Source organism: Epinephelus moara, chromosome 7 (assembly GCF_006386435.1).
Source record: "Epinephelus moara isolate mb chromosome 7, YSFRI_EMoa_1.0, whole genome shotgun sequence".
In the NCBI taxonomy this organism is placed as follows: domain Eukaryota; kingdom Metazoa; phylum Chordata; class Actinopteri; order Perciformes; family Serranidae; genus Epinephelus; species Epinephelus moara.
The window spans coordinates 20,448,950-20,460,689 of record NC_065512.1 but is presented as its reverse complement, the minus strand read 5'-3'; the positions used below and the strand labels follow the sequence as shown (position 1 = coordinate 20,460,689).

General features: G+C 39.7%; 1 protein-coding gene across 1 annotated transcript; it reads left to right on the top strand.

Annotated features, from left to right (window-relative positions):
* The first annotated feature begins 1,280 nt into the window (after nt 1–1,280).
* On the top strand, nt 1,281–4,649 carry sox21b (SRY-box transcription factor 21b). Its single transcript, XM_050049153.1, has 2 exons — nt 1,281–1,549; nt 1,692–4,649. The coding sequence occupies exon 2, from the start codon at nt 1,705–1,707 to the stop codon at nt 2,449–2,451; it is 747 nt and encodes a 248-aa protein (XP_049905110.1). The 5' UTR covers nt 1,281–1,549; nt 1,692–1,704; the 3' UTR covers nt 2,452–4,649.
* Nucleotides 4,650–11,740: the final 7,091 nt, after the last annotated feature.

Genomic DNA, 11,740 nt, shown 5'->3' with positions numbered 1-11,740 from the left:
GCAATAAAACAAGATTAAGAGAAAAATTAAAACAGTTTCCAAAAAGGGCGCTTGGAAATTACGCACCACTTTTGGAGAGGTCACCTCAACTTTCACCTTCTTAATAATCTTCTTATTAAAGTCATTATTTGTCTCATATTTTTATTTAATAATAATAAAAATAACAATAACAATTGCACACTGTATATTGTGTAAACTGCCCTTAGATTAGAGTAAACCGTTAAAAAAGAACAACAGCACAGTGAATTGAATTTGACATCCATTTATATCCTAATTTAAACGCTCGACCTACAGCCTAATTCCTCATTTATAATATTGTTCGATACAGCCCTTCTCCATTTCCCCCTTTTTTTGTACATATATAATTATGTACAACGGAGAAGGTGCGAGAACAAACCACTTAAACCTACAATTTACTCAACAAGTCCCGCAGATAACTGTAATTGCTTAGTTGAATATTCGACAACCTAATTTCAGTTGTCGATTCGCTGCCCTTGGGAAAGTCCTTTGAAGTGAAAGTGAAAAGGGGGATTTCAGGAAAGTAATTAATTTCACCAAGCGCGATTAGAAACACTTCAGACCTCCTCGGCATTTGCGTATTTACGACAAAATGCCACAATATCAGAAAATTAAAGAAGACATTCTTTACCTCTCTTGTCGTCTTACACACGACTTTTCAATGGCAGTGCCACCCATGGGGAAGGGAAGGGAAAGGGGGCAGGCGGTGAGGATGAAAGGTGAGGAAGTGGAGTGACACCAGCCGGTTTGATTGTCAATTAAACAAATGGAACAGAGAGGAAGAGGCGATTAGGCGTGTAATGATAAATGTAAATAAAGGAGAGCGCGCGTTTTCATCCTCTTCTTCTTCATTTCCCTCCTCTTCTTCTTCTTAAAGTGTTTGATTCAATGCAACAACACGCACCTGTCTGCAGCAGTCACCAAATGTGTCAGTGTATTATTAGTGAGAGGCTCACACATGCTGCCACCCTCAGGTATTTCAGGTGCATCCCGTAAAGTTAATTACTTTAACACAACCGAACAATTCCCGATGTGACAAGTTGCTCATTAGAATAAATATATAATTCGAAAATATGAAACTAATGAGTCGGAACAACACCGAGGTCAAAGGCACTCACATAATAATAAAGATATATAATACAGAGATGCGTTTCCTCTTCAAACAGGGTGGGATTTTTTCAAAAAATCGCTCAGCAAGTCGTCTGCGTGCTCCGTGCCAAATGCGCATGCGCCAGTGGCACTTTCACTACCTGCCACACAAGCCTGTATTTCACATGGGGCAAGCGGGAGTTCGCATCCACTTGCGTAAACGCTGCTGCTGCTGAGTGGTGGTTGACAGTCTCAGGCGACAAGAGGAAAACAAGACGGTGTTTTGTGTCTCCTTCTTCTTCTTCTCTTTTTTTGCTAAAGGCGTATCACTGGTGGATGCCACCATGAAGCAGAAAACATAAGTTGAGCACTCATAAGGACGCTGCCACTTGTACTTTGCTGAAGATATTCATCGGTGGGATGAAGAATTAAAGTCTTATAGGTGAGTATCCAATGCGTGAGCTGCATCTGTGAGGCTTAAATGCGTAAAAGTGGATTTTTAAACTTTTTAAAAGGAGCAATGTGTGTGTGATTTTGCAGGTTATTTCTATTTAAGCTTATTTTTTATTGTGTGTTTTTTGCAGAGTTTGTGCCAACATGTCTAAACCAATGGATCACGTCAAACGCCCGATGAATGCTTTCATGGTTTGGTCCAGAGCCCAGCGCAGAAAAATGGCTCAGGAGAACCCGAAAATGCACAACTCCGAGATCAGCAAGAGATTAGGAGCGGAGTGGAAACTTCTCACCGAGTCTGAGAAGAGGCCATTCATCGACGAAGCCAAACGACTGCGAGCGATGCACATGAAGGAACACCCAGACTATAAATACAGACCGAGGCGGAAGCCCAAGACTCTGATGAAGAAAGATAAGTTTTCTTTCCCTGTGCCATACAATCTCGGGGAGCACGACGCGCTCAAAGTTAACGGGCTTTCCGCTGGAGCACTTTCCGAGTCCATCATTGGGAACCCTGATAAGGCTGCAGCGGCTGCGGCGGCCGCAGCGGCGAGGGTATTCTTCAACCCGTCCATGTCTGCGAACCCCTATTCTTTTTTCGACCTGGGATCCAAGATGACTGAGCTTTCCCCACCTTCGTTTCCGTACGCGTCTCCGTTGGGCTACCCGCCGGGAGGCGCCACGGCGTTCACCGGGACTGGCAGTGTCACTGGCGGGACGCACACCCACACTCACTCACATCCGTCCCCGGGAAACCCAGGCTACATGATCCCTTGTAACTGTACGGGCTGGCCCTCAGCAGGACTCCAGCCGCCCTTAGCATACATCCTCCTCCCCGGGATGGGAAAACCTCAACTTGAACCGTACCCTGCATACGCTGCAGCGTTATGATAAGGCCCGCTTTGGACTCCTGAGCAACACACAAACTGTGAAAACAAAAAACAAACAAACAAGAAAAAAAAGCTATTCATGCAAGAGTTTTATTATGCATGCACAAACTTGTACATGTGATGAAGTGCTCGTCGTCTCAGATATCACATGTGTATGTATATTGATAAATGCCTTTATCTAAGGTAATGCTTATTTAGAGAACTCTCTAATCTATTATTACCCAGCCATCACCTCTCACAGCCCAGAGGCAGAAGGACTACAGGATGGCAGAGATGCACACATGAGAGGAAAAGGGTATCAATTTGTGAAGAAAAAAAAAACATTTTGAAAAGGTATTTCTATCTTTTGCAAGTTGCACCTGCTTTGACTATAACCTGTTGGAATCAAGGGCAGCACATTAATCACAGGATCTCCTCTCTGATCACTTGTTGTAGGCTAAATGGGTTGTAATTCACGGATCAAGGAGGATCTCTCACAACATCCCCCCCCCCTCTCTCTCTTGAATGACTGTAAATGTGTACAGATACAAATGACTCTAGTTTATTTGCCGTTATAGGCTTAGTGTTTGAGATAGGGCCAGGATCCTACAGGACGCATTTTCACTAAGAGATGCGGTGTATATTTTGAGTTTTTAAACCGTTTTATAGATGTCTGTAATATTTATTGTTTAGTGGAATCTATGGTGACCCCCAGACAATTTTAAAAAGGACACGACTAGTTCTGTGATATTTGCACATGAAACGTAGAGGATGTAATTTATTTTCAAGGTGGTTTGATTCATCAAACCTGTTTTTTCCTCCTCTCCAAACAGTAAAAAAAAAAAAAAAATTAAACACAAGTGGAAGTTTATTCAAGGAGTTCCCTGATCCCTCACCCTCCCACTCCTCGTATCATGTGCAGCAGAAAAAAACCTTTTTAACTAACTCTTATGGAATTTGTATGTTTTGTGTTTTCTTTAACCTCCGTTATGTACTTCAACCTATTGCTACTGTTCAACTTGTTGAGCGAAAAAGGACTACAATAAAGCGTATTCGGATTAAACGGAAGGGGAATCGCGGGCTGTAGTTCTTGATGAGATGAACAAGATTGTTATCTTTTCCTTTTTCCTGCTCCTGCTCCTCAGTCCAGGTGAAGTGTAAGGTATCCTCCAAAGGCCGCTTTTGTCCGCGCTTTCAATGGCATTACTAAGGGGGGGAATCTAAATCAGCCCATTGTAATCAAGAGCCAAAACCTTATTTATCACAATTTTAATCGTGAATAGGAGGGAAGATAAAACTGTGTGCTACTCTGAGCTTTCTTTTCCCATGCAGGAACACACACAAAAAAAGGGACACACAGAAAGAGAGGGGTGCTTTTAAGCTGCAGAACAAGCTCGTCTTTGAGGCTTTAAAACAACCTGAGCTGAGTGTGTGTGTGTGTGAGTGTGTGTGCAGGACTGAAAAGGAAAAACACATTTAATATGAATTAAAAGGGACACGCTCTTTATAAAAAGCATGCATGATCACCTACCCTAAGGAGTGCATGCTCTCACGTGCAGGTGTGTGTGTGTTTCAATTCACATGTAAAAACGTGCAGTGTATGTTGTTTAAGCAAACTGCCCCTCCTAGGTTACACCGAGAGATTAATTCATAAGGATCAGAGCGATTATGCAAAACTAATTTGGACAGTCCAGGGATAATTATCTCCGTCACGGTTAATTAAACCCTTTCAACACTATGTTCTCCATTGTGACACCCCGATCACTTCTCTCCACGGAACTTCCTTCTTGGCCCCGAAAATAACGCGCAAGTGACCTTGTGTTTCATTTAGTGGGTAGGGGGGGAAGGAAAAATTTAAAAGAGGCTTTGAGGCCTATACATTTTTATTTCATATTAAAATGTACATGATTGTTGTTATTTTTGTTTTGCCACCAAATTAAACTGATAAATGTGAAAATTACGAAATGTGTTTTTTGAAAGAAAGTAGGCTTCAGTGGCTGTGTGATCAAAACACAGAGAAGGTCGTCATGTCTGCAAAAGAACTTGCATTACGAGTTCAGTGGCCATTTCTTTCTCTTCCTTTGGCCTTTTTTATTATATTCTTCTTTTCTTTTCTTGAGGAAAAAGGGGAAGAAAGCTGAAAGAACTTTTTTTCTCCTGCTCTGGGAGCGTTTAGACGGTCGAGGAGGTTTTGTCTGGGAACAAAACGTGGGTTGGGAGGTTTTGTGAGAGTGTTGTTTGTTGAAGTGGAGCTCAGCAAAAGCGGCTGCTTTCCCTCATTGTGATGAAAGCAATCAGTGGTATTTGGAAAACTGTTAGCATTGTGCACTTCTTCTGTGTCCGTTGTGGAGGATTTCTTTTCACAAGGTTTTTTTTCAGCCGATCCAGCTGGCCGGAGTGAATAGCACTGCAATGTGTACACGCTTTGTCCCTCCAAGCCCTTCAAGTAGCCCACATTGAATAGAGTGAGTTGACACTGCATGACAGTGAAACAACATAATAAAAAATACATGAGCGCATGAATAGAAGCAGGCGCATAAATAAATAAAATGGGTGGCCAAAACTGGATAAACTGAATGACAAAACGGTGAAAGGGGAACAAAAAGATATTTAACACGCTAGATTAGCATTAGAATGCAATCTACAAGCCAGAACAATTGATGAATAGGTTTACCGGCCAAGAAAGAAATGGACTAAATGCCTTTTGAATAGATAGCCTATGTTTTTTTTTCTGTCTAAGACGGGAGCTGAATGGGAAAGGTGGAGATGCAACTATGGAAATAAGTGGGAGAAAAGTTTTTAGCAAAAATGTCTTTCACTCTTTAATCCCAGATCCTCAATAAACCCAATTTCCCAGGATAAAATCAGATTTCTATATTACTATTAAAAAAAAGAAACAAACCTCTAAACAGAATTTGTCTTTTGAGTTTGACTTTCTTGACTCATCTCAGGCCTGAAATAACTTTTATAATTGCAATAACTAATTTAAACATGGCCCACTTATCTAAATATTCTATTAACTAGAATAAGTTTGACTCAATGGATGATCTATATAAATGTCTCCACTGTGATAAGCATCTGGCTCTGATGTTAAAAGCTGTGAAGGTGCTGAACAATGTGGGCACTTGGCAGAAACACTGGATAAACTCAAGTGGCTAAGAAGACTTTAAAAGAGGATTTTATGTAGTTTAATACTCTTAAACAAAACTAGTCATTAGCTGTAGGAGCAGTCGTGTGTCAGTCAGTATGCCTTTTCCTTGGCGTTTAGGAGAGTTAATGTATATAATTAGTGAGAGGGTTTGTGCTCCTGCAGAGGCAGTGTGTGTGTTAATTTTAGTTGCATTGATTTCTGCTTGAATCAGGACAAAAAGGAAGTGTAGTTATGAAATAATAGCACTTTTAATTGGTTTAAATGAAACCTTTATTGGTGTTGTTCCATGGATACAATATGCAGAGCAGGCCGAGAAGAAAATATTTTAATTTAAAGCACAGATTCAAACACCACCTGTGTTTTAAGATATAACAAACACTAGAATTGAGTTTATATTTTAGTAATAAATAAAAAATTTAACACTTGCCTTGGTATTTGACTGTAGCTATATTGACAGCTGATACAAAGGTTCCAGAAGATTTAAAGCTATGGCCGCCTCATGTTTTCATAAGCCCCCCGTCTGATGCCCTGATATCATTATGTCTTAGTGTTAAACCCTTTATGTGCCTGTAAGACATTTGTAGAAGTGAGATTAGGCAAATTAACATACATATGTATCACCGGTTCAACCATGTTGACCTTAGAGGGACGTACAATGGTTCCCTCATCCCTAATTTGCCCAGGGCTGCCCCACGAGCATGTGGATTATCACCTGGCTTCAATGGCTTGAGATGGATCATTTTAGTATTTTTTTTTTTTCGCCCGACATGAATAAAACATCAATATCATCTCTTTGAGGATATTTTCCTCTATTTGTTTGCAGGAGTCTGCTTCTTGCTCACCTGGTTGTCATAGTGTGTGTGTGTGCTGTGTGCAACGCTGGGAGATATACAGCCAGTTGCTGGCTTCTCTGTGAGGAACCTCAAAGAGTCTTGATCACTGGCTTCTCCATCTCATTTTAGGCAAATCAAAGTGTGAAAAGTCTCTCCTGAAGCAATATCTCCATCATCAGGTTGGGTCAAGAATGTTTATGAAGGCTGTGTGCCATATTACCTGTAATCTCCAGAGTATGAAGTGCTGTATTTCTTACTTCTCTATGCTCCCAGGAGGGAAAAAATGCCAAAATTATCTTGCATTGCACCTTTTCCGCAACCCCTCAACGTGGCAAATCAAAGCCTCAAAACCGTACATGTCACTGTGCCCAAGGTCACCGGGAGAAATGAGAAATCTCTGTGTACTGTACAGTCCATCCCTATAAACATGCCACACAGCCTCTGAAGTCTGACTCTGCTTTTAAGAAGTCCAAGTTTGTTTAATAGTACATAATGCAATAAGTCGATGGACCCCTGCTGGAGTTCAGAGAGGCAACGCTTGAATTAGGTTGGGGGCAGGTGGGTGGAGGCAGGGGGGTGGGTGGTTATGGGTTGGGGGGGGGTGGTTGAGGTAATCGGTTGAGGTGAGTTTTGCAGGTGAGACGATTGAACTGCCCTCATCTCGTAGTTGTCTGCCAGATTTGTCTGACATCCAAGAACGATAGCAGCGATATCATAGCCATACTCTTATTCATCACTAGATGTTAAATGCATTTAAGAACACTTCTTCTATCTGTAGAACATTTCTTTAATTTTTATTCTCAGATCATAGCTGATGAAATCAAACTCTCTGTGTGGAAACATGCGACACTGGCCATGTTACTGATGTGAGAATACACTGTTTTGTGTATAAGATTTATCTGCTGTTCTGTTTGGGGTCACAAAGACAGCTAAAAACACACATAATATTGCTTTATCAGCTTATCACGTTTTTTCCTAATTTTATGAGAACTGCTTTTTGAGATGACAGAAAATTACAAGTGAATTCTTTTTTTCGGTCTCAGCTGAAAACATAGATAAAATTGGCTTTCATATGCTTTATATATGTGTCTCTTTTTGTGCTGCAATCTGTCTCCAAAATCCTAAATGGATTAATACTATGGACACTTGTCCATAGTATTAATATCTTTATATTTTTGTTATTAGAATTTTAGCTACTTTTTAAATTGGACAGTCCAACTACAGATATTTTAGTGAGTATTTATGACTTTAACTGAATTTAACTGTTTCACTTTGTCTTTAGATGTTTATCTAAACATTATATGTGTCCATTCACTAAATATTCCCACAATAATTTAGATGAACTTAAACTATTCACTCATTTAATACTCTAGAGGATGAGTGGATAGTTGAAGTCCATCTACATTAAATTAAATTATCTATACACTCCATAGATAAGCTGTTAAACATACAGAATAAAGCAGTTAAATTATTGAATTTCAACTAATAAGCTGTTGAAATGTTACAGATATAAACTCTTAAAAAAATAAAATGTTACCAAATTTTATTGCAGTTTGTTTAACATGTATATGTAGGATCACAAACTGTACATTCATTTTTCTGTCTATGACTTTTTGGCAAGCAAAATAAATTTATTTCTTCATATACCACATATAATATTAAGGAAAAATGCTAATATTTCTGTATTGTTTTAACTTAAACTTAACTTAAATGTGTAATCCCCTTTATTATTTAGCAGAAAATAAGAGATATTACATTGATACTAGTCCATATATTGGGTTTTAATTAGGTCGGAAGAGAAGAAAAAAATATATTAGATGGAAAAATATGTTTGATTATACAATCTTTAATATTACTTTTGGATGTATATGCTGCAGTGGGATCTGTGGAACCCAGTAAAATGAGGAAGTCAATGTCAAAACACAGGGGCAGACCTTTCTGAAATATTTTTTAAGCATCATAGTTTCAGTCTTTGTAAGCACATAAGAGGAAATGATTTTAAGGTGTGTACCAAACACCAGCATGAGAGTGTTTATCCGAGTCAGTTTTAAAACAAAAGATGTGATAAGTGAGAAACAGACTCTAAAGCTCCCACTGCTGTCTAAAAGAACTCACTGCACTAATAACTTTGCATTCATATTCAGTATTATAAGTGGGAGCATTATTTTACAAGCCATGTTTAGACACTACAAAGGCGGGTTTGAAATATGCGAGAGAACCATATACAAGCACACATATTAGTACTTGAGAAAAAAAAAAAAGAAGCACAGATGTTGTGGGTGACACAATTGAATTTTTGACGCGATTAGACTTTTTGAAAAGATCCTATAGCTGCTAGGTAGGCACTGAAATCATTAAGTTAATAACCCAAAACATGAGGCATAGGATTATTCTATGAATCCATCAATAAATTAGAATAATGTCAGTGAGCAGCCTTAAAAAATGTTCTTTAAACTGACATGACATTTTTTGTTCCATTTCCAAATGACCGCTGGCAGAGATTGCTGGCTCTCGTATTAATTCTCAGGTTTTCAAGGAAAAATATATCTATCATAAGTAGAAATAATGAAGTTGAAGAGCTGATGCCCCGAGGAGCAGTCACAAAGAATTATATCTTTCTATAACACAGGACACAGGCGAAAGATAAGTACCTGTCAGTTGGCATACTTTCTGCTACATGTGCCTATCAATAAAAGAGATTATTTTCCCCAGTTATTACAACAAAGATCTGGGGGGCTCGAAGATTGCACCTTTAATGAGAAGGAATGATTTCCTCCTGCACACTCACAACCACACTTGAAGTGAGTGAGCTGTAATGCCATCAATTTCCCCTCTCCCTCTCTCTCTCTCTCTCTCTCTCTCTCTCTCAAATTTTTTTTTCACGAACTTATTAAAATGAAATATTGCCAACATTAATTCACAGGGATTATTTATTACATTTTAACAGGATTATGGTGTGCAAAGCTTGATTTGGGATTCACACCCTGTATTGTGATATCGTGGTTTAGCAGTCAAATTCTGCAGACTTGTTGTAATTAACGGTGGCAAAATAGATCATTGCCAAATGATACGTCGCTCCATGGCTAATCTTTGTGTACGGAAATGTTGGAATACTGAAGGATGCGTTCGATGGATGGAAACTTGGATTCCGTCTCCATCGGTAGAGGGCGGACTGTCAGTCTGCATGCAGTACTTTTCTGTTAGCAAGGGCGTAGGTTTCATTTTACACCGGATGGGGGGGACACATGAAATGGGGGATTTGGAGGTCCTTCGCCAGAAAATTTCTTGAGCACCAAACAATTAATTTCCTGCATTCTTGTAAATTCTTATGCACCCATTTGTGCCTTTTTTTTGCACCAATTTATGGTGTAGAAGTCCTCTGCTACTTTCAGGTTTTTAAGGAGGCACAAATGCACATGTTCTAAATATTGAGGGGGACATGTCCCCTGCGTACCCCCCACAATCTACACCCATGTCTGTTTGAGATTCAAGTCCAAATTGCAGATTTCCTCTGTTTATGTTATTGAATTCTAAAGTATCAGGTGTAGAGGTGTCTAATAGAGCCGACATTGATCTCATGTCTTGCTGCTTTCCTTCACACACAGCTCTGCAAACATGGTGTAATGCACTGGAACAACCATATAGATGTCTCAGTAATGACGACATAAAGAATACAAGTGTATGTACCTCGATGACAGCAAAGCAATAATTCGTACGGGCACCTTATCATATTCAGCAGAAAATCCAACACGTCTTTAATCTCGAAACATGGCTGCTTCATGAAACGTACCATTAGTTATACTGATGAAGGAGCATGACTTCATACCTTAATTGGGAAGTAATGTGAAGGTCCTCAGAACAAATCTATTATAAATGGTCCTAGCGCACATCACAAGCAGGGGTCCTTCAGACATCCCTGTACTCTTTAGCCACATCATCATGCTGCTCCTGGTCACATCGTTATGTAGAAATTTTCCATGTTCTTTTGTTACCACCGAAAAAGGTTACATTGAAGGTAATGGCTTTTGAACATTGTATTTATACTTGCTTTGTTTGCTTGTGTGTGGGAAGAAAATGGATCTATAAAAGGATGTGAAACAGGGAAAGCAATCAAAAGTGTGGCCTTCACTCTCACTGTGCAGGTAACAAAAATGTTACAAGCTGCTGAAGTACCTGCAGACAGAGAGACATCTCTGTATCTCTCTCTTTCTGTCTCTTTGGAGCCACTGAGAGGTTCTTCTCTCTAAATGTTTTTCTTTATTGTTCCACATGCAAGATATATGGCTTTATTCAGCCTCCTCTTCTGCAAAGCAAATAGCTGCCCAAGTTACAATAGCAATTAAAAGTATTGGTATAAATCCTGAATCTTCAACAGGGGGTCCGAAGACTTTCTTTGGGGGGTGGGGGGTTGCTAAATTACTGCTTGATGATTCAATTTAAGTGTTTTTGTGATTTGTGTGCCTATTCATGTGAGCTAGCTAATGCTAAATCACTGTGTTGTCGTTTTGTTTCACTCCCAGCATCTGTCAATAACACGGAGGTGAACTTCTTAAGTAATATTTACGTACTATTGAAACATATCACCTAGTTAGTGGAGGGTATACAGGGTATTTTTTTTCTGGCTGCTTACATCAGCAAAAAAGCAACTGGAATATAGGAGAGCACTAACTTCCTGCTTTGTACTCCCAGCGTATCACCTACCACTACACCTCTGGCTGTATCATTATTCCAAATGTTGGATATTCTTGTGAGCCACAGTGGATTATTTTCCAACTTTTGAGAAAGAGCTTCTGGCACATCGTCCACCTTAAAAACCACTGGTGAAAGTGCAAAGGGTGAAGCTATCACACCTAGCCTTGCCACAGCTTCTGCTGGCTTCACAGCTACAGGCAAACAAAAGAAGAGCCAAAAATATTCAGAGAATTATCTCAAGTGCAACTCAATTTTAGTCATGTAATAGGGTCCCTTCTCTGTCTGTCTTTCAGCTAAGGCCTGGGCCTTCAACAGGAGGTCTTCGACCCCTAGGGGTCCTCAGAGTTACTGCAAGGGGGGTGCCAAATTACTGCTTGATAATCAAAGTATTCATTTAAATTCAAAATCAATTCAAAAATTAAAATATGTCTGAAAACACATATTCACATTTACATTCGTCCAACATCCCAGATAGCACACATACATCTGGCCGACGTCGGCCTGAGGACTACACATCGGCCCTGAATTTATAACGTCTGACAAGCGTCGGCCGCATGGGCAGGTATCTTTAAATTTAATACTCTTTTGTCCCAGCTCATCAAACGTCTCTGTTACGTCGGCTTTAGGTCGGCCCA